This window comes from Pogoniulus pusillus, chromosome 6 (genome assembly GCF_015220805.1).
Source record: "Pogoniulus pusillus isolate bPogPus1 chromosome 6, bPogPus1.pri, whole genome shotgun sequence".
Classification (NCBI taxonomy): Eukaryota; Metazoa; Chordata; class Aves; order Piciformes; family Lybiidae; genus Pogoniulus; species Pogoniulus pusillus.
The window spans coordinates 16,341,419-16,365,360 of record NC_087269.1 but is presented as its reverse complement, the minus strand read 5'-3'; the positions used below and the strand labels follow the sequence as shown (position 1 = coordinate 16,365,360).

Here is a 23,942-nt window from a genome sequence, read left to right as displayed (position 1 = left end):
CCGACCCCAGCCTCTTTTCTTCTAACATGCAACTGTCTTTTCTAAGTAGTCATCTGACTGATTATACTTTCAATATCAATGTCAAACTCTATAATTGTGCAGTTCCAGTCTTCACTGAAGTTAAACACAACAAGATATTCCATGAGCTATGACAGTGGAAACTATAGTGATTTAGCAAGAAATTGAGACTTTCCTCTGTCCCTCTTTCCACAAAACTCAACAAAGCAAATAAATATATTCAAACCTGTTAAACTTTATTTAGCTTTTATTTTTATTAAGTTTCTTTGGAAAATACATTAAAATAAGTGAGTTGTTATGTGTCTTATATGATCCACCCCCTAATTATTGCGATCCCAGCAGTGCATATTTCTCAGCTTGCTTTCTGTTTCCCCTTAAGGTCTTGTAAAATCTATTTTTTTAGTAGATTGCTTATTAAGACACTAAATACAGTATTTTGAAATACAGCTTGAAATGTCTTTTTTTTTTTCCCCTTCTCGTTGCTGCTTTTTCCTTTCATTTTTATTTGTATTACTTAGGTCTTCAGTAACATTTAGTGGCATTAAAATTCCTAGATTAATAGTGCATCAAGCTAAAGTTTTCATGGAGATTTTTTAGTGTTTCAGAAAGAATCCTGAGGGTAGGGCTTTATAGGAAGTCTGAGTGGTATAGGTGTCCATCTCTGACTTGGAATTTAAATTTCAAACAAATCAGTAACTGAAGGTCTCTTAAGTTCCTTTGAAACTCTCAGCCTGTATCTTTTTCTGAAGAGATGTATGGTGCAAGTTCTGAATTACTTTCCTGTGCATTCCTATACTTTGTTTTCTGAGCTATTTTTTTAACTGATATAGATCTGGTTATTTCTCAGAAGCTAGCTAGAATGTTTTGGTGAGAACAACTAGATTACAGTGGCAGAAACAGAGGAATTCCTGCAAATGCCAGGAAAGTAGCTGTCACTTCTTCACCTTCCCAGAGCAACTGCAATTATTCCAACAGTTGCAATTTCTCTCACAATAACACCAATCATTGTGCACACCTCACATGCCATGTTCAGCATTAGGGGTGCCCTGCTTCCAGCCAGGAGGAGGAAAGGGATAGTGGAGAAAAACAAATCTAATGGAATGTATTCATTAGGTGGCCTGGCAGTTCAAAAGTTGGGAAATACAGGGCTTTAGTTGGCACAGGTGCTCAGTGTACTTTGTTACCATCAAATTGCAAAGGGACAGAGTCAATCACTATTTCTGGAACCACTGTTGGATCTCAAGAGTTAACTAAATTGCAGGCTAAGTTTAACTGGTAAAGAGTGGAAGAAACATGCTATTGTAACTGATCCTGATGCGCCTTGCATTCTGGGAATTGACTTTTTGAGACAAGGTTGTTTCAAAGATCCTGAAGGTCACAAATGGGCTTTTGGAATAGCATCTGTAGAGACTGAGGATGGTAAATTGAAATTGTCCATTAGACCTGAACTTTCAAATGAATCTGCAGTTGTGGGACATCATGACATAGAGGATCTGGAAGTGCCAATTGCAACTCAAACTGTTCATCACAGGCAGTACAGAACTAACCGTGACTCTTTGTTGCCCATTCATCAGCTGATTTGTCAACTGGAGAGTCAGGCTGTCATCGAGAAAGCTCTTTCACTTTCAACAGTCCCATCTGGCCTGTGTGTAAACCTACGGGCGACTGGAGACTCACAGTTGACTTTCGTGCCCTCAACGAGGTGACGCCACCCATGAGCGCAGCTGTGCCAGACATGCTGGAACTCCAGTACAAGCTGGAATTGAAGGAGGCTAAATGGTATGCTACCATAGACATTGCTAATGCTTTCTTCTCTATTGCCATAGCAAAGGAGTGCAGGCCTCAGTTTGCATCCACATGGAGAGGAATCCAGTAGCAGTTCAATCGTTTGCCGCAGGGGTGGAAACACAGCTCAAGCATCTGTCACTCAGTCATCCACAATGCACTGGAGAAAGGTAAAGCTCCAGAGCACATCCAGTTCATCGACGACATCATTGTGTGGGGCCAAACTGCTGAGGAAGTCTTTGAGAAAGGTAACAAAATCATTGACATTCTGTTGCAAGCAGGTTTTGCCATTAAGACAGGCAAGGTCAAAGGACCTGCCAAAGAAATTCAGTTTCTGGGAGTGCGGTGGCAGGATGGTCGCCGTTACATTCCTCAGGATGCGATCAACAAAGTCTCCACCATGGCTGTTCCCGCAAATAAGAAGGACACTCTATCTTTCTTGGGTGCAGTGGGATTTTGGAGACTGCACATTCCTGGATTCAGTCAAATTGTCAAACCTCTGCACGATGTGACTCGTCAGAGAAACAATTTCGAGTGGAGACCTGAACAACAAGCAGCCTTTGATCAGATCAAGCGAGAAGTAGTCCATGAAGTGGGCTTGGGACCTGTGCGATCTGGTCTGGACATTAAGAACATTCTGTACACGGCTGCCAGTGACAATGGTCCAACTTGGAGCCTTTGGCAGAGAGCTCCAAATGAGACACGTGGTGATCCACTTGGTTTCTGGGATCGTAGCTACAGAGGTTCAAAGGCAAATTACACTCCAACAGAGAAAGAGATACTAGCAGCCTATGAAGGAGTGAAAGCAGCTTCCGAAGTGATTGGAACTGAGTCACAATTGCTTTTAGCTCCTAGATTCTCATAAACAGCTTCTATGGGACTGTGTCCAGAGTAGGAGGGAAATAGGAGGAATATGCAAATTCCAGTATCTAGGTGCACTAAATACTTTTGGAGTAACTGCAAATAAGGAGGATCATGCATATTCAAATATTTAGATGTGCCAAATGCTAGTGAACAGTACCATGTTGCATGTTGCGTGCGCTCACTTTTCTCACCCTAACGGAAAAGTATATGCTTTGTAACTTGAAGCCTGACGCTCTCAATAAAGAGTTGGATTGCTTGGCATAGTTCACATTGAGCCATCTCCTTGCTTTCCCATTCCCATCTGCAAGCTTTGATAACTCAATGAGCATGAACAGGTAACCTCAATCAACCTGGTCTGGTGGAGGTGATCACCAACTGGCCAGAAGGCACGGACTGTACAAAACCTCGAGAGGAGAAAATAACCCATGCTGAAGAAGCTCCTCCCTATGGTGATCTCTCTGATCAGGAAAAGAACTATGCTTTGTTCACAGATGGTTCCTGTCGTCTTGTTGGGAACAAGCAAAGATGGAAGTCAGCAGTCTGGAGTCCTACCAGGAGAGTTACGGAAGCGAGAGATGGAGAAGAAGAATCCAGTCAGTTCGCTGAGATAAAAGCTGTCCAACTTGCTCCTGATGTGGCTGAACGTGAAAATTGGCCTATGCTCTATGGGGTTGGCTAAAGGACTGGAAGAAGAATGGTTGGCAGAGGAAAGGAAAGCCTATTTGATGTGCTGATCTATGGCAGGACATTGATGCACGGCTGCAGAGAACTCCAGTGAAGGAGCGGCACCTAGACGCACACATGCCTAAGAGCAGAGCTACTGAGGAACACCAACACAACCAGCAGGCAGACCAAGCTGCTAAGATTTCTCAAGTTGATGCAAACTCTGATCTTGACCTTGATTGGAAACACCGAGGTGAACTGTTCTTAGCTCAGTGGGCCCATGATTTGTCTGGACATCAAGGCAGAGATGCAACATACCGATGGGCTCATGATAGGTCAATTGACTTAATCCATGGATGCTACCACCCAAGTAATTCATGACTGTGGCATTTGTGCTGCTATTAAGTGGGCTGACCGAATCAAGCCCTTATGGTATGGTGAGAGATGATCAAAGTACAAGTATGGTGAGGCCTGGCAGATTGACTACATCAGTTTACCTCGATCTCATTCTGGCAAGCAGTATGTGCTAACGATGGTAGAGGCCAACACCAGATGGCTGGAAACCTATCCAGTTCCACATGCTACTGCATGTAACACCATTCTTGGCTTGGACATGGAACTCCAGAGAGAATCGAGTCAGACAATGGCACTCATTTCAAGAACAATCTTATGAAAAACTGGGCCAAAGAGCACGATACTGAGTGGCTCTATCACATACCCTACTATGCACCAGCTTCAGGGAAGATTGAGCGCTACAATGGTTTGCTGAAAACCACTCTAAAAGCCATGGGGGGTGGAACTCTGAAAAACTGGGACAAACATTTGGCACAAGCAACCTGGTCAGTAAATAGTAGAGGTTCAGTAAATAGAGCAGCACCTGCACAATCAGACTTGGTCCAAACAGTAGACGGTGATAAAGTTCCTGTTGTATGTGAAAAGAGTCTGTTTGGGTATTTTCTCCTTCAGGCAAAGGGAAACCTGTCTGAGGGGTGGTTTCTGCTGAGGGTTCTTGTCATACATACTGGGTAATGCAGGGGAATGGTGAAATCCAGTGTATTCCACAGAGAAATCTAACCTTAGCTGAGAGAATCTAAATTCAGAGTGTATAATACAAGCTGTTAGGAGTTTTCCATTCTAGGTACCATCGACGTCCAATGAAAGAATCTATGAGAGAATCTACAGTATGTGAGTGTGAACCCATTGTCACCTGAGAGTTAGAATGTTTTGGTGAGAAAACTGATTACAGGCTGTGAAAGGGAAACAATGGTGATGTCTACTTCACTCATAGGCTTGCTGAGATGTATAGGAACAAGAACACAAACATAAGGAAGTTGCTCTCGGTCTGGGCTTTGGGCTGCATTTTTTCTCTCTAACCTAACCTGCCATCTCTCTGATTAACCCACCTTCTTCCTAACTCCCCTGGCCAACCCTCCACTCTTCCTTAAGCATAAGGCAAGATCTCGGGTAAGGGTGAGGGGTGGGAGAAAAGGTGGAAGGGGTGGTTGAGAGCCCTCCTGGGGACTGAGATTTCTGGGAGTGCTGTTGTGTTTCTGTATTACCTTTTCCCTTGTATATTTTGTATATATTGTAAATCTCTGCTTGTATATTGTGCTAAGCTATAAATATAAAGCTCCATTCAATTACCAGAGCTACTAAGTCTAGTCTGGGTGATTTCCAAAGTATGGGGGTAGGGGGGCAGGTAACACCCAAACCACCACATGGCAACATGCCTACAGGTGCTGCTCTTTTTTTCCCCCACTTTCTCTTTTGCTGCCAGTTTTGTGGTGCTTTCAGTAGAAGCTGGTTGCATGTTGTAATTTAAAGTACTTCAGGTTCAATTTCTGTTTAATGTAGTAGGTTCGATTTCATGACTTATTTCTCCTGTCACTTTCAGCTTTGACTGAAATTTTGTTTCTCAAACATTCTCAGACTGTGACTGACAATTAGTCATTTAAAAAAAAAAACATCAGATGAGATTGCTTAGCTTTATTAATATTTATGATGTGCTACTCTAATTTCTCATACAATTTTAGTAAGCTTTAGAGTATAGGAATTGAGATTTTCAATACTCGAACTTCTCACATACACAGCAATGTTGTTTGATTGTAATATCTTTCATATCATATTTTTTCCCCCTTGGACAGAAATGCTCTGGAAGAAATTTAACCTTTTTGATGGAAATATGTTCATATGGATAGATGCCATGACAAATAAGTTGGACATGTGAAAATATTTTAGCTAAGAAATGTTAAATTGCAAATCTAAGATGAAAAAAGTCTGCATATGTAATTTATAGTTTCTAGAAGAAGCACTGTCCTCCCTTGAGAGGAAAAGCTATTAGCATTGCTTTAAAACAGAGCTGGCATCAATAAGCAGTAGCTTATACTGCTTACTTGCATTACCTTTTTTAGCATGCTATAAAAAGAAATAACTATTCCATATCTTATAAGTGCAAATTAAATTTAAAATCCTGATTTATTTTCCCCTGTGCACACATATTTAACGTAGGAGACTGAACAGTCACAGCCAGAATGCAGGAAAAAAATCCTTTATTGCTATAGAATTAAACATGATGTTGCATTAAATGGAAGTATATACTTTTCACAAACTGCTCTGGTGGGAAATTGTATCATGATTATGTTTTGAAACCACTATATGTATCAGTGACCAAGCAGTGAGATACTAAAAGCTGAGAGCAGTAAAACAGAGAGGTTGTAGCAATTCATTCTGGTACTTCAGCAGATATCCTCTTTCACTGAGTAAATTCCATGTTAATCTTCCAATATTACTGTGTGTTTGTGAGATTTTTTTTTTTTTTCCTAAAGTTCTTCTGAAATAGTGCAAGGTTTGGACATGTGTCATCAGCAACAGCTGCGTAAGCTGCAAATGTTTGCCAAGGAATCATTACTTATACGTATGTTTCTTCCATGGTGTTGAGCTAGGAGATGTTTCTATTGGTGTGTGAGAACAAGCGACCATCTTTCTAATGCTTTGTTAATCTAATTAATACACAGTTAATTTGAAATATATATATGAGAACCCATCCCTACTTATCCCTCTTTCTCCTCTGTTACAGGAGTTTCTAGCACCTTAACAACAACCAAAATGTTAGTAACAATATTCAAGATTTAAGCAGAAAAATATTTAAAGGTCATTGTAGGATACCTAGGTAAAAAAGATGGTTTCTGGTTTGATAGTAGAGTTAAGAAAAGTACTGATTACAGACTTCATCATAACCTAACCCAAAAGAGTTTAATCTGGAAGAGAATCTTACCATACTTCCATTCATTCTTTGGCAGTATCTTATTGTGGCTTTTCCTAGTCAGAGTTTCTAATGTGACCAGCAGTTACCATTTGTCACAAGTCTCACAAATTTGAAGTCTTAAAGTCCAGATCTTGGATGTATGATGGCTTCTAAATATGATTTTACCTTAAAGACCTAGGTGAAAATTGACAGACAGAGTTTAAAGGCTCCAAAGAATTGCTGTAGGCACTCTCAGCCATCAAAGAGACTTTCTGAGAAGTTGTAACTGATTTGAAGTGAAGCAGCATTAAATGAATAGCGCAGAAAGCTTATCTGGGTGCAAAGTAGGACTGAGATATGGGGGAGAAGTGATGATGTATGGCCAGGAGCATGTTCTGCTTGAATTAACCATGTTATTTCCCCCTTGGCTTTTCAGGTTTAGAGCATAGCCATGGAATGTGTTTTTCTGGTGAGACGTTAAAGTCATAGATGCAGAGATTGTTTTTGTGCAAGGGAGCTCTCACAACAGCTGCCTGGACTGTGGGAAGGGGGAGAGCTGTCTCTGCTGCTAAAGTTTAAGAGATTTTGATAGGTTTATGTATCTCCAGTGCTTTGATTCAGGTTGGACTGCTGACGTGCCTCGTTCAGGCTGTACATCAAAGTCTGAAATATTTGAACTACAGAAAAACTTTTCTAGGTTCTGTCTTTCATAACTAATTAGAGAATCACAGAATGTTAGAGATTGGAAGTGACTTTCAAAGATCATTAAATCCAACCCCCTCTGCCAAAGCAGGATCACCTAGGGCAGGCCACACAGGAACACATCCAGGCAGGTTTTGAAAGTCTCTAGAGAAGGAGACTCCACAACCTCTCTGGGCAGCCTGTTCCAATGTTTTATCATCGTCACTGTAAAGAAGTGTCTCCTTACATTGAGGTGGAACCTCCTGTCTTCTAGCTTGTACCTGTTGTTCCTGGTCCTATCACTGGGCACTACTGAAATGAAACTACCACCTTCATCTGATGCCCACCCCTCTGATATTTATGGATATTTATAGCCTTCTCAAGATTAAACTGTCCTAGTTGTCTTAGTCCTTCTTCACAGGAGAGATGTTCCATCCCACAATCATCCTCATAGCTCTCCATTTGACTCTTTCCAGGTGTCTGTCTCTCTTGAGCTGGGGAGCCCAAAACTGGACAGAGTATTTCAGAGCGGGAGGAGAACTTCTCTATAGGGCTGGACACACTTGATTCACTCTAGGATGACGTTGGCCTCTTGGCCACAAGGGTACATTGCTGTCCCGTGGAGAATTTGCTGCCCACTAGGACTCCAAGGTCTTTCTCCGTGGAGCTGTTTTCTGGCAGGATGACCCCCAGTCTGTGCTGGTGCCTGGTGTTGCTCCTCCCTGGATGCAGGCCTCTGTACTTGTTCTTACAGGAAAGTATCAAGCCTTGCTGAAATCAAGATAGATGATGTCCACTGCCTTAATTAGTGTAAAAGACAGTCAGACAGGACCCCTTCTAAATCTCAGAAATCCTGAAGCAATAAGAAATATTTGGTAGCAGCTATTTGCCCTTAGATTTTTTTAGAGTGGTGAGCATTCTTCTTACTGTACTTTATTGTATTACTTTGTCAGTGGAAACAGGTCTGGTAAGGAGGAAAGATTCTGATTTCTGCTTTTCTACGATATCTAGAAGATAAACTGTCTTTTACTTTGTTTTCAGACTGTTATCTTTGATGCTCTGTGCTAAATAGGCATGAGTTTGGCACACTGGGCTGTATTCTGTGTTGGACTCTGGTTATTAGGCATTTTCAAGTGGTTTTTCAATTGCTTTCATTTCTGTATCTCTGCAGCTGCCTGCTGGGTTGAGCATACACATAAGACAATAAAGGATATGTGTTGAAGACTTTAATTGAGATTTTATTCAAGAGGAGCATTATCTATTTCTTTTCTACTGTGTGCAGGTTCTGTATTGTGTCATGATAGTCACCTCCTTTATTAGCAAGGACTTGCTTACCAGTGTAAGACAGACAGACTTTTGCCTTTTTACTGCATTCTGTATTAAGCAGTTCTAAAAATTCTTCAGCAGTTTATTTCTATGGTCTCTGTCTTCAAGTTCTGCATATTTGTTTACTTTGAGGGAAGGTAAACTGTGAGGGTTTCTCTGTACAATTTTGGACTCTCTGATCCTTCAAGCCTCTCAACGCACATAAACTCAGTGTGGACTGGGTGTATTCTCTAGTTTTGCAAATATCGTTTCATCAAGCATTCATGCTCAGGCCTTTTGTCTCAAACTGTTATCTTGATCTTGTCTCTTATCAGGGCTTATGCCACTACACAAAATTTCAAAATAATTTTTTCAGCCTTAAATAAGTTGTCCACATGATTTATGTTTTCAACTTCTTCATATCCTTTGTTTTATAATCACACTTTACATAAAGAAAACAAAATTACCCCAGAGCCATTGTTTATTTTTCTCTGCAGTATTTTTCACAGTCCTGTGTTAACAAAAAGCTATTAAAAACATATCAAGTGCTAAAGAAGTAGCTCTAGTGAGAAGAAATAATTATGTCCTTTGGCTGCACATAGTAACGTAGTTCTTAAATGTTGTTACTCACCTTTAGAAGGGCAGAACATTTCAAATTTGATGTGTCATTCTGCTACTTTGGTTTACTGTGGGTGAATTCTCAGCTCACTTTACAGCTGTGCTTATCAGTATAATTGGCATATTTGTGGAATATTAGGGGTTGGAAGGGATCAATCCCCTTGCCAAAGGGAAAAGGAAACATTCTAATTTCAGATGTTTGAAAGCTGTCAGAGTTGTTGTTGTTGTTATTTGGAACTATTTCTTTTATAAAACCAATCTGTATATGGATACTTTACACTGCCATAACTGTCATCACTGTATGATTTTCAAAGTTCCCCAAACAGGTCACTTGCTATAACCTTTGGCTGTGAATACAGTTAGATTGCTCTAGTTTGTTTTTTGTTTTTTTTTTTAATATTGTGAGCATTAGAAATTAGCTTAGTTATAGAATAAATGAATTTGTGTGCCTGTAAGCTTTTAAAAGATTGAATTGTATTCTGCAGCTGATCTCTGTGTTGGGTTGAGTTGTCCTGTTGCTGGGCGTCACAGACAAGAGTCTGGCCCCATTCTTTTGATCCCCTACAGGTCCTTTAGCTGTTACTGAGCATTGGCCACAACAACCCCAAGCAATGCTACAGGCTGGGTCCAAAGTAGCTAGAGAGCAGCCAGGAAGAAAGGGACCTGGAGGTACCGGTGGATAGTAGGCTGAAGATGAGCCAGCAGTGTGCCCAGGTGGCCAAGAGAGCCAATGGCATCCTGGCCTGCATCAGGCCAGCAGGACAAGGGAGGTTATTCTTCCCCTGTACTCAGCACTGGCCAGGCCACACCTTGAGTACTGTGTCCAGTTCTGGGCCCCTCAATTCAAGAGAGATGTTGAGGTGCTGGAGCATGTCCAGAGAAGGGCAACGAATCTGGTGAGAGACCTGGAACACAAACCCTATGAGGAGAGGCTGAGGGAGCTGGGGTTGTTTAGCCTGGAGAAGAGGAGGCCCAGGAGTGGTCTCATTGCTGTCTACAACTACCTGAAGGAAGCCTGTAGCCAGGTGGGGCTTGGTCTCTTCTCCCAGACAAGCAGCAACAGAACAAGGGACACAGTCCCAAGTTGTGGCAAGGGAGGTCTAGGCTGGATGTTAGGAGGAAGTTCTTGGCAGAGAGTGATTTCCCATTGGAATGGGCTGCCTAGGGAGGTGGTGGAGTCACCGTCCCTAGAGGTGTTCAAGCAAAGACTGGATGAGGCATTTAGTGCCATGGTCTGGTTGATTGGACAGGGCTGGGTGCTAGGTTGGACTGGATGATCTTGGAGGTCTCTTCCAACCTGGTTGATTTTATGATTAAGAAGATCTCCTCCCCTCTATGAATAAACAGGAGAAAGAATTAACTTTTTAAAATCCACATCTATTTTTAAAAATCAAGACAAAAAGTGGAGCTTTGTTATACTTGCTCTGACTGCTTCTTTTTCTTGTAGTTTTCAGTAGTGCACAGGAGGGTTTTCTGCACCTTGAAACAACAAAATCCTATTTGTATGCTATTAAATCCTCAGTTTGTATGCTGTTTCAGTTTGGAGGGGGGAGCTTGTGGGACAAAAGTCTCATATTCCATAAAGTGCCTGAATCTTATGCTGAAGCACTGAGGAATCTCTTTGGTTTTCAGTTCAGTATGTGAACCAAATACAAGTTGCCATAAGACATATAAGTGGCTGCCATGAAGTGGCACAAAGTTGGAATTGGAATGTGAATTGGAAGCCCTGAGGTTTTTATTTCTGATTGGACTCTAAACTTGTTATATGACCTTGAGCAAAACACATTAACCTGGATTTTCCAAAGCATTTGCACTCTTGATCTATAGGTTGGTCAGGCACAGTTTCCTGTAAGGTGAGGATAGTGTCTTAATAAGGTGAAGACAATTCATTAACACAAAGTTCTATGAAATGCTGCAATGAAAAGCAATTACAGGAGGTGCAAAATATTGTTAGGAATTAATAATATTATAAATTAGTAATAATGATATAGTTAAGTTTACCTTATGATGTTGTACTTTACCCTTAGGATAAATCATAAACCACTTAGGTTTTGGGTTTGTCTTTTTTTAGAGCAGAGTGCAGCAGTTAAGGGTCTTTAGAACATTCCTGCAATATTAAAATGATTTTTCAGCTCTGTATTAGTGTCTTCAGTCTAGTCTATGATTTTAAAAAACAAACAAAAGCCCGAGGTATTATTTACTTAATTAGTCCCCTCTGCAGCATGAATTTCTTTGTGAGAATTTCTGCTTAATAAGTAGCATATATGTTGATGTTCCTCATGTTACTAAGCAACGCCAACACCACCAAATAATAGGGGAAAAAACTGTAGTAAGGCACTATAATTCCAATCATGTATCATGGGGTTAATTTCTTAGGAATAATCTGAGGTTCAAAGAGTGTGCAGTGCAGCAATGTAAAATATTTATATTCATTATAAAAAGCAGTTTGTGTTTTCTAAAAGTGTGCATTTAATTGCAGAGAGGCAGAAAAGCAACACAAAAAAATGTTCAAATAACATTCCAATTTTATCTGATAAATAATCTTTTAAAGCTTTACACTTATGTAGCAACTGCAAACTAATGACAGGATCTAAAATCTTAGAGCTTCATCAAAGATAAAATATCTTAGGCCAAAGCTGGCATGTTTGTCTGCTGGAATTGCTCCCAAAGGCAATTTTCATCTATTTAGGCACCAGTTTTATGGCACATTCTGAACTTGCTAATTTCTTGTCTTATTTTCTGGGCGAGGTTTTGTTTTAGCAATGACTCCAAGATATTTCCACTTTATAAAACAAGTAATTAATTGCAAACTGTTTAACACAATAAGTACAACTTTTGAAAACAATTCTTTGGTCCATTAAAAAAATGCAATATCTCTTCTGTCACTTGCTTTTTAAGTGTGTTTTATAGATAACTGCTGATTTCAGATAGTAAATTTAAACAGAGTCACACTCTCATCATGTGTCAACACAAAAATTTTGTACAAGAACAAAGTTTTCCTTAGCTGTAGGTATGAATTTCTCATTAGCCTTCCAGGCTTATTTAAATGACAGGATCTGAACCTGGGTCTTAGGTACATGAAACCAGATAAATAGCACTTAAATAGCAATAAAATAATTTTAATTCAATGGATTTTTAAAAATAAAAGCCAAATTCAATTGAATTTGAATATTTTTTCATCTATCACCAGATCTAGGAAGAGCACTCTTCTGTCTATACTGCTGCAGATTTCCCAGTCTCAAATTCTTTTGTTTTGTTCAGTTGTTTTGTTTTGTTTGTTTGGGTTTTTTCCCCCACAATGACTTCAGTTTATTTCAGAGAAATTCCTTCTTTATTATTTCCTTTGAGTTGTTAACCTAGCTAGTCTCAAGATTACTTCTAAAAAACTGTAAATATAGTTTTATTTCAGGTTAAAGTTGCCTAAATGATCTGTCAAGAATCTTCATTACAAGGGTAGCAAGACTCTGGAATGGATTGTTCAGAGAGGCTTTAAATGCTTCCTTCCTGGAGATGTTTGAGGACAGGTTGGACAGGGCCTTGAGTAAACTGGTCTAAGTGAGAGGCATCTATGCCCATGGCATGGAGGTTGGACTAGATCAGGGGTCCTCAAACTTTCTAAACAGGGGGCCAGTTCACTGTCCCTCAGACACTGTCGGGGGCTGGACTATAGTTTGTCAGGGGTTTGACTGTAGTTTGGTTCCAGCCCGGTCCCGGCGGGCGCTTGGGGGCTGCAGAGGCTGGCGAGTGGATTGAGTGGCAGGAAGTGGCTGCTTGGTTCCCCCCAACTCCCAGCAGGGGGTTCTGTAAAGAACTGTGGGCCAGATTGAGGGCCCTGGGGGGGCCATACCCAGCCTGCAGGCCATATTCTGAGCACCCCTGGATTAGGTGATCTCTAAGGCCTCTTCCAGCCTAGGCCATTCTGTGATAAGCAGTGTGCTCTTGTGGCTAGGAAGGTCAATATCATTCTGGAGTGTGCTAAAAAGGGTCTGGCTAGTAGGTTGAGAGAGGTTCTCCTGCCCCTCTAACTCTGCACTGGTGAGGCCACATCTGGAGTACTGTGTTCAGTTCTAGGCCTCCCAGTTCAAGAAGTACATAGAACTGCTTGAGAGAGTCCAGCACAGAGCCACAGAGATGATTAAGGGAATGGAATATCTCCATTACAAGGAGAAATTGAGAGAGCTGGGGCTCTATAGCGTGGAGAAGAGGAGCCTGAGGGGTGACCTCATTAATGTTTATAAGTATGTGTGATGGTTTGGGCATTAACCTGCCCCCCCACACTTTTGAATTTGCCCCAGCTAACTCAGACAGCCTCTGGGAATATAAATGAAGCTATTTATTTTACAGCAGCAAATATACAAGCAGCTATTTACAATATATACAGTTATATACAGAAATATACAAAGGATAAACAATACAAAAGCACAACTCCCCTCCCAGAAACCTGAGTCCCCAGGAGGGGCTCTCAAACCACCCCAACACCTCCCCTTGCCCTCTCAACCTTACCCCAGTTCTCAGGAAGAAGAGAGGTGCAGCCAAGAGGTTAAGGAGCAAGGTTAGTGGCAGCAGGGTTAATGAGATGTGACTAGGTCTGAAGGCAAAGGCAGAAGTGAAAGACAAAATGGAGAATGTTTACTTCTTCTTCCCAGAGTTCTCAGGGTGACTGTGAGCGAAGAGACACAATTGTTTTCATTTCACTGCCCTTTATCTAGTTCTTTCACCAAAACATCCCAGCTTGCTTCAAACTAGCACAGTATGTAAAGAGCGAGTGCCAGGAGGATGGAGCCAGGCTCTTCCCGGTGATGCCCACTGACAGTACAAGGGACAATCTGTGGAACTTGAGGCATAGGAAGTTTCATGTAAACATGAGGTGTTTTTTTTTTTCCTTCTGAGGATGACAGAACACTGGAACAGGCTGCCCAGGGGAGTTGCAGAGTCTCCCTCTCTGGAGGTATTCAAAACTTACCTGAATGCATTCCTGTGTGATCTGATATAGGTGATCCTGCTCTGCAGGGGGTTGGGCTGGATGATCTTTTGAGCTCCCTTCCAGCCCCTGACATTCTGTAATTGTGTGATTCTAAGATTTTGGGTATGATGGTATACACAGCAAGAGAAGCATATGGCTTATGTGGAAGAGAACTTGGGAAATCAAAGAAAGCAAGTAATGGTCAGGAAATTAAAATCAGGTACAATAAAATTCTAATGTTATGCTCAGAGGAAATAGAAATTGTTGCGGGATTGTGTCCATCATTGGTCTCCTATGGGGTGAAAACCCACATGATTTGGATTTTTTTCCTTTCTGAAAGTCAGGAGAGGGGAAAAACTTTGGTATGTTTTGTATTGTGATCATGGATTAGATCTGTGAATTTAATTTCCAACTGGTGATGGGTTTAGAAATACTAACTTGTCTTAATTTTATTTTATAGATGCTTCGGAAACTCGGTGTGCATTTACCACAGGTTCTGCTGAACAGCTCAAAAGGGGACTTATTTATTCTTTCATTAGTCAAGCATAACATTATCTTGAACTAATTATTCCTCTCCACATGGCCTTCCTACTGGTGTCAGCTTATCTTCTGCTGACTCATGCTCAGGGTGCTCCTGTTGAGAATGGGGCACTGTTGGAAACACTGAAGTCACAGGTAGGATTACTCAGCAATAAAAGTGAACACTATTCGGCACAGGTGAGACCTCCTGGCACAAGTCGACAAATACCTCAGACAATCATCATAGGAGTTCGTAAAGGAGGGACAAGGGCTTTGCTGGAAATGTTGGATATTCATCCTAATATTGTGGTAGCAGCTACAGAAGTCCACTTCTTTGACTGGGATGAAAATTATGTGAAAGGAATTGACTGGTATAGAAGTCTGATGCCATTTTCATATGGAAATCAAATTACAATTGAGAAAACACCAGGCTATTTTACATCACCACAGGCTCCAGAAAGAATTCATGACATGAACAGCTCCATTAAACTGCTGCTCATTCTAAGGGATCCCACTGAGAGAGTTATATCTGACTATACTCAAGTATATTACAACAGAGTAGAAAGCCACAAGCCTGTTCAACTTTTTGAAGATATTGTTATTAAGAATGGAGCACTTAATACCAAATACAAAGCTATTCAAAGAAGTCTATATGATGTTCATATGGAAAAGTGGCTTAAGCACTTCAGTTTGGACCAGATTCACATAGTCGATGGCAATACTTTAATCAAGGACCCTCTTCCTGAATTACAAAAAGTTGAAAGATTTCTTAATCTTCCTTCCCGAATTGTGTCTTCTAATTTTTATTTTAACCAAACCAAGGGATTCTACTGCATTAGAAGTGATGGAAGGGAGAGATGTTTACATGAATCCAAAGGGCGTCCCCATCCTCTTGTGAACAATACTGTTTTAGAGCAACTCTATTCATACTTCAGAGAGCACAATGCAAAATTTTACAGGATGGTTAATCATTCTTTTGACTGGCATTAATGCATCTGCAATCAATGTTTCTTAAAGGGCCTGAAACAAACTGTCAGATACATCTTTCTAAGCTGTAAAGATGCCTCTTAAGGGAACTTCACAGAGTGGTTTTATGCTTCATCAGAATAGCACATCTGTTAGCTCATGGTACCCTTTATGTTGGGAAAAATAACTATCACGTATTTGTGTTATTACTGATTTGTCATATGCTGCTCTTTCTCATTACCATGCAAATACATTAACTTTGGCTGACCTGTTTCAGACATGTACCTGTAACAAAATTTGTGCTGTTCTGGAAAAATGACTGCATTACCAGTGTAAAAAAATGTAAATATTCAAAATGGTATTACTCTAACTGTTCTGTATTTATTTTTTGTTGTTGCTAGTATTTTTTATACCACGCACAACGATAGTGCCATTGATTTCTAGACTTTTTCCTACACTATGTTAAATTGTATGTTAAAATAGGGGCGTACCTAGTGGCTCCAATAAATAATTCATCCTCTGCTAATACAGTGAAGGTCTTAATTACTAATAAAAGGAATCTATTTCACCGGTGATTTTGAACAGGTGAAGTAGAGGCTCTCTGTCTGTATATCATTTGTATTAAATCATTCTTAATGTATTGGGTTTGAAAAAAAAAAAAAAGCTAATAATGTGAACTGGTTGAAGAAGCTTTACATGAGCGTTCTGAATGTAAAGAAATTAGAATACCCTAGGCAACCTCAATTTACACTGTTATTCTGTACACAAACAAAAAGGCAAAAACTTATTAGTATCAGTAACTGCACAAATGTTTGGCTATACAAATTATGGCACTTTAATCTTGAGTGGAAAAGCTCTTAACTAGTACTACCATATTAATCATCATGTTTGTATTCTGCAACTAGTGGTTCTAATACTTTTCTGGCTTTAGTTCACATATCTCCATTGGCACAATGATTCTTGCTTTGTTGTTTGTTTTGTTTTGCTGGGGTTATTTTATTATTTGAAGATAATTGATTTGCTTGTCTTCCAAAGCATGGACTATTTTCCTTCTGTCATATCTAATGCTGTGTAACATCTTTTTATACTGTATCTCTGTCACAGTGTTCAATAAGCCAGTACAACATATTCAGATTGCATATGAAACCCACTCCCATTTATGCCCTGCATTAGGATTTTTGTTAAATATTTTTTTTGATGAACAGTATCATGCTGCTCTGCTCTCTCTTTTTGTGTAAATGTTTTTATTATATGCCAATACCAAAGAAGAAATTCAACTTGAAATGTCAAGTGTAGTGCCAGATAGCGCTGCAGATGTGCTTGTTTGACATTGAACCTTGCAATCCAAAACCTCTAGTACACCCTCTAGTAGAAGCACTCATTAAATGCACTCCTCTTCAAGTTTCTCAGCAAACTGGTGAGCTACAGAACTGTGGGCCCACTCTGAACATCACAGCATCAAACTCCACCTAACCCTAGCGAGGAGCCTGAATCTGTGTCCTGCCTGTCTCAGCCTCTGTGTGGAGTGTGTGGTCCTGACATGGGATTCAAGTCTTCCACTTCACAGGCTAAAAGGTATGTATTGCAGCACTGCGTTTTCAGCTTGTAATCCTTTGTGAGTGGGCTCCTTAGCTGTTAGGCAGGTAACAGTACTCTACTGAAGCTGGACAGAAGTATACCCAGACAGATTCTGTGGAAATAGTTTTGGGGGTTTTTTTGTTTGTTTGTTTTTTGGTTTTGTTTTTAATTTATTCCCTAAATAAATGTAAAATGCTAATATAATAAATCTTATTCTTTATCTCTTCCACTACTTGTATGTGTATGTGTGAGAAGAAATTGTGTTTATTTTTTGGTAACATGGTTAATCTGGGAAGTTATCTTTCTGAAGTATGTTTATTTACTACACCTCTGATTTCTACAGCTGACCCAAACTGTTACTTCTCCCACTTCTTCTGATACTGTGGCTTTTAATCATTAATATTGGTCAAATCCGGGTACTGCTTAGAAGTACAAGGTTGGACAGAATCAGGTGTGGAAACACAAATGTGTTTCTCCCAAAACAGCCAAACAACAGGATATGTATGGTGGACTTTCACCCTGTTTACAGAAAAATACTGAACTCTGAATCAGCAAGGTGATTCTATATAGGATTGACACTTTATACAGTTTGTGGATACAACATTTTTGTCTGGTAACAAAACCTCAAAGCCAGAGTCCCTATAGTGTTTAACTTAGCCTGCTCTTCATGACCAGTGCAATCTCTGTCAAGAACAAAACTCATTCCAGTCCACTCATTTCAGAAACAGGATTGAAAGTAACAGAATAACAGAATCACAGAACTAACTAGGCTGGAAAAGACCTTTGAGATCATCAAGTCCAACCTATCACCCAGCACTTTCTAATTAACTAAGCCATGGCATTAAGTGCCTCCTACAGCCTCCTTTTAAACATCTCCAGGGATGGGGACTCCACCACCTCCCCAGGCAGCCCATTCCAATGCAAATCATTCTTTCTGTGAAGAGTTTCTTCCTAACATCCAGCCTAAACCTGCCATGGTGCAGCTTGAGACCCTGAAGGGAACCTTGGAGCTTTTACTAACCTTTAGAGCCTTTAGAGGCTGCATCCACCAGTGAGGTGTCCCAAGTAGATCGTCCCTGATGGCAAAGGGAGCAGGAGCCTCCTTTACTGTACCTGTGTCCTGTACCTATTGTCCTAGCAAGTAAAATCAAAGTGTCTTTCAGTAAGGAATCTCCACTCTTCTGCTCTAATAAAAGGAAGAAAAAGGTCCACTGAAGCACCTGGGTTTGAGAACCCAGGTGCTTTGAGAACCTACCACCTCATTTCTCTGCCTCTACGAATTAAGATATGAGGGCATCTTCTCTAATTAACAGCTTATTATAAATGAGCTCTGAGAGAATACCATCAGTGTTCTCCAGCAGTGTGTGTACCTCAGCAGTTTATTACAGATTGTAGGTTTGTTTGGTTTTTTGTTGTTTGGTTGTTGGAGGGGGGGGTGTGTGTGTGTGTCATTGCTTTCTATTTCTTACACATTTCACAACCTTCCATATTCTTAATTTTCTTCATTTAAATTATGATTACATTTAATAGTGTTGAATAAAGTTGGTTTTGGTTTTTTTTTGTTGGGCTTTTTTGTGTTTGGTTTTGGGGGTCATGTGGTTTTGTTGTTGTTGGGTTTAGTTTGCTTTGTTTCTGCAAGAAGCTAATTTGAAAACAACATACACTTTAACAAAGGTTTCGGGTAGTTGCCAGTAATTAAAGAGTTCACACGTCTGTATGTCAGATCCAATTTCATAAGCTTCCAGAAGAAGAAGAAACAACAACTTCAAATGTTTTTCTGTATTTATGCTTGTAGGCATCAAATCTTTCTCTTATCTCTTGGAAATTTACAGCTAATCTTTAAATAAGTTGAATGCAGGAACAGCAGTTGGCAGAAGCTGCATGCATCTTTGAAAATGCAGGTCCCTTTCTGGAATTTACATTCCAGGATGCATATATCTGCTTGATTTGTTAGCACTCTTCATACTTGCTCAGCCATTTTGGGAAGGACAGGCCTGATGGAATGAATTCAATGATAATTCTAGTGTTTACTAACACCAGAAGAAAAATACTATGCATAACATAATTTGGATGAGGCATGTGTGGGTTTTTTCAGTTTGGTTTTACATAAATCAAGATTCTTATATCAAGTTGTGTTTTAACCATTGCATAATAGACTTCAATCAATATAGTAAACTATCATTTAACACTACAAATTGTTTCAATCAGTTTTTCATTTTATGGTCTGGCAAGTATTATCTCATGCATTTCTGGCTTCTCCATTCTTACTGTCTTCAAAAAGTCCCTCTGTCATCCTCAGGAGGGGGATCAGATCAGCTTAATAGAAGATCCACTGAGCCATACTTTACTAATACTGGAATAAATAGTACTCTGTTATTGGTACTTGGAAATCAAAACCAGTCAAAGTTTGGAATTAACAAGGAAATTCTCAGTTCAAGACATTACAAATATCACTTATGTGTTTCCACCATTAACTATTCTTCTCCAAACTGATCATTAAAGGACTTTTATCTCACTATCTGATACTCAAGAAATGTTTGCAGAAATAAATTCCATGTGGTAAGGTTGCTGAAGAGGTTGTGCAGTGTTTTCAAAGTTTGTTGGGAGCATCTGAAACAGACAATAAGAGTAAGCCTACTGCAGAATTTACAATGATTTGAGCAGCTCTTTAATGTCATTTTGCATTCTGCATATATTAAGCTATCACCTTAAATACTGTTTCTTTACTTTTTTAGTTAAAATGCTGTGGTTCTAGTTGCTTTGATCTAATATTTCTGAGAACTAGCAGTATCAAACAACCACAGCTGTAACTGGATCAGCTTAGCCTTTGTCACAATAAGCAGTACACTCACATTTAATACCCAGATGATTTTTCTTTTTTTTTTTTTTTTAATAGAGACTCTATGTATTACCTGCAGTTTAAAAAAAGCACTGGGAAACTGAACAGCTAAGTTTTTGCCGAAAACCAGGTACTTAACCAACAGGAAAAAAAGCTGAGGTTCTTCTGTTGCACTCATCACCATTGTTTTACCAGGAAGAGAGTTATGTTTTTATATTGTTTCGTCTGTATCCAGCTGCTCAATGGCCTTGGGCTGACTTCTAGGTTCTTTTCTTAGCCATGATAGGGCATTTATGATTCCTCCTAAAGAATATCTGAGCAGATGCTTTTTCAGACCATCCATAGGCAATGTTGTGAAGAACTTTGGAGAGGCCATACATTCAGTGCACATCATCATATGCTGCTACACAGCATCAACACTTTCAGCATCCTTTTGATACTGAGTTGATAGATAGTCCTACAAAACGCATCGAAGTCTGTTGTAGTGAAGTGCATCTGCATAGAGAGTTTTCAGTCTTTGTACACCTTAAAAGAACACAACAAAAAGAAATTTAAAGATTGGGTTGCTTCCAGCTTGCACATTGCTTTTGCTAATCCAGACGCTTTCATGAGCTGGCCAAATGTTTTAATAATGTCATAACCTCTATCATTTCTTGTCTGTGTGTCCAAAACAAAACTAGGGGTTATTACTTTGCTTTATAAGAGCACAGTTTTTGTGGTATGTTTGGGTTTTTTTAGAGAGACCCACCCCCAAGACCTTGCTTCACTGTAAGAGCTGCACAATAACAATACTCACAATAACATTTCCTCACAGAGAAAGCAACATTTAAGATTATACTTCTGTAGATTATAATTTTCTCTGCTTTGAATTCCATCATTTGATCCTTTATTTCCTTCAAAAGCTTGAATTTTATCATAGAAATCAACACACACACACTGGAATTACAATCAGTAGTTATGTGCCTAGCACATTAGTCATTACCAACAGTTAATGCCCAATATTTAGTTAATGACAAATTATTTCACCTTTCAATGTGACTTACTGAATTGTTTTGCTATTTTATAAATTGAATTCAGAAGTTAGAACCAAGAGTGGATAAAACTACTGTAGTATCATTCTGTGAAAATAGAGGAATTGTTGTGTCTTCAAGGTTAATTAACAATGACATGAGCTTACCACAATTCCTGAAACATTATTGAAAGCCAAGATACTAATGGAACTGCAAAGAATAAACTAGTCCTTAGGGAAAATGCAACAGATCAAAACCAGACTAACAGACTGACATAAATCACACTTTCCTGGTAAAATATAGGTGATGTAAAATATACAATATCTCATGAATTACCCCACAGAACAAGTACTCTGCAGTCTACTTTCTGACACAGGTTGGATGGTCTTTTAATTCTGTTAAAAAAAAAACCCTCTCAGTAAGTGTTTAAGGAAAAACGTAGTGTAAACTCTTTACTAGTAGTACAGTTTTTCTCTCAAATGATGTTCCTCTGTCTTTTTTATTGGTTCCTCTGAAGTATGTGGGTGGTTGGAGACACACTACAATAAAAGTAGAGTAATCATACCAAAATTAAGATACTGCTGTTTATTACAGTTTGCAGTGAAGAACATTTTTATATAGGAACTGGTAATTGTGTAACAACCTCTTTGCATTTGCCCTATCTTCATTATATAATACAACTATGTTATAGATGTTCTTGTGCTAGTTTGAGCCTAGATAGAATATTTTGGTTAGAAGAATTAGATTACAGGCTGTGAAATGAAAACAATGGTGATGTCTACTCACACCATCACATTTATTTAGAAGAATGCTAATCTCCTGCATGTTATGTGAAAGCAATGATTTACAGCTCTAATTCAGAGAGCAGTAACAAAAGGGAAATGGGTAATGAAGAATCCATTCCTGTTAATACACAGACTGACCAAGATTTTCTTATTTTTAAACTCTTTTTATGTGAACATTATGATCCATTGCAAACATTGTATTATTAATGCATCAGCCAAACTTGTAACAAGAGAAAAATAAGGGCAACTAGAATGCAATAAAACCTTCTGCTAAGTATTTGTTGACATAATATAGTACAGTTGTTATAAATGAAAATTACAGCTGTTCCAAAAAGGCAATGCACAGGGCTAAGTATCATGCTGCTCCAGGGATTTATCTAGATGCTATGCACGCCTGAATCTATTTTACGATCATTAGGCTTATTAGTGGTATACACAGAATAGCTTGGACTGGAAAGGACCTTAAAGAACATCTAGTTCCAGACCCCCTACCAGAAATACACATTTTCAAAGCACTGTATTTCAGCTTATTGGAAAATACTGCAGTACTGTTGTTGTGGAGGGAAAAGTTTGTTTGGGTTTGGGGAATGAAATGTGAGGCCGAATTTGAAAGCGGCGAAGCAGCAGTAGCCAAAACAGCAGCCAAAACAGCAGCCAGGGAAGATAGGCAAAGCTGCAGCAGCAGAAGCCAGCGGGAGAAGGGGCAGAACAAACTGTGCTTCTAGACGTTAAGTTCTTGATGCTCCAATTAAATTATATTAATTTATCTATTGTTGCCATTTATGTGGCCTATCCCTGGAATGTTCATCTCTCCCCTATGTCTGAGCTAGAGGATCAGCTCAAACGGCCACACATCCCCTTCCCCAAACTTATTTATAACTATCCCACATAAGTTCTTTGTCCGCGGGTGCAAATTAAAATACAGAATGACTAAAATGAAGAGAGTCTGTGATTTGAGAGAGTTCACTTGAAACTTGAGAGATTATTCAGTTTTTGGATTAAGTTTTGTCAGTTACTCACTGTCCGGATTCCGTTCTGAGAAGTTCTAAATATCGTGGATCAGAGCGCGCTGTCCAAACCCCCACGGGTCCAGGCCAATCTGGGCGTTGGCCTCCGAGGGCTGGCGAGGATCGGAGCGCTGTCTGTAACCATGCCCTCTCGAGCTGGTTGTAGCTTGGTTGCTGCGAATGCCGAGCGAGTGCTGGTCTGTGCCGATGCGTGTGTGTGTGCAAGCAAGGGTACCAGTCAGAAGGAGAGCGAGCAGGGCAGAAAAGGGTGGTGAATTAAGGCAAATGCAGCATTTTTATAGTGTCCAGAAGAGGTGTATTAGCCAACTCAGGCAGATTTACGTGAACTTTACAGATTGGTACAAAGTTACAATTAATTCATACATTGGCTAATTTTTACCAAAAACAACCTGTGGCACCACCCAGGGGTCAGCCCCCAGCAGGTGTTCGTGGGTGCTCACAATGTCTAAAACCCCAAGGTCTTCTTCCCGAAACAATAGCCTATGTTTACAGTTTCTGCCTTCTGGGGGAGAAATCTTCCCAGAGGCTGTAGCTGCCGCTGGGACAGCGGCTGCCGTCATGCAAGCAGATGAAAGCAATATTTTGACTTCTCGATGGAAGGCCTTTTGAGCCACAATTTTTTGTATAGATAAGGGTTTTTCAAGAGGGCTCTGCTACCCTCCACCACAACTGTGGGACAAGTTGAATGTATTATATCTGTCTTTGGGTGAAATGCAGTGCTGTGAAGGCAAATTAGGTGGACACTTTTGAATTTCTGGAGAATTAGTGGCAGTAGATACAGTGGGATGCTTGTTGATTGGCAAAGGCTGTCACCTCAGAAAAATGTTGTTGTCCTTAGAAGACTGGTGATGCCGTTTCTATACTTTGCCGAGCTACAAATCTACAAGTGAAGACAAGTGACACAGATGGAACACTTTAAAATGCACGGGGTGCATTGCTGCCTTGAGTGAAGAAAGATTAATGGCTCGTAAACAACATATGCTGTAGTTACATGCACACACACCCATCATGTGTAGCTTGCAAAGTACATTCAGTGTAAAAACCACAACAAGCAGGATCTACAGCTGTCCACTAAG

At 39.9% G+C, this 23,942-nt stretch overlaps 1 protein-coding gene across 6 annotated transcripts in view; it reads left to right on the top strand.

Annotated features, from left to right (window-relative positions):
- Positions 1-23,942, top strand: part of LOC135176049 (heparan sulfate glucosamine 3-O-sulfotransferase 1-like) — a 95,736-nt gene that overhangs the window by 44,192 nt on the left and 27,602 nt on the right. For 5 of the 6 annotated variants that reach the window (XM_064144655.1, XM_064144659.1, XM_064144658.1 and 2 more), the window contains exon 2: positions 14,602-17,436. The exons of the other annotated variant lie outside the window; for it this stretch is intronic. In XM_064144655.1, the coding sequence (XP_064000725.1) occupies positions 14,721-15,650 (930 nt within the window). In that variant the 5' untranslated portion in view covers positions 14,602-14,720 and the 3' untranslated portion in view covers positions 15,651-17,436. Of the gene's footprint in view, positions 1-14,601; positions 17,437-23,942 lie in introns of those variants that run through there. 6 annotated transcript variants of the gene reach the window in all.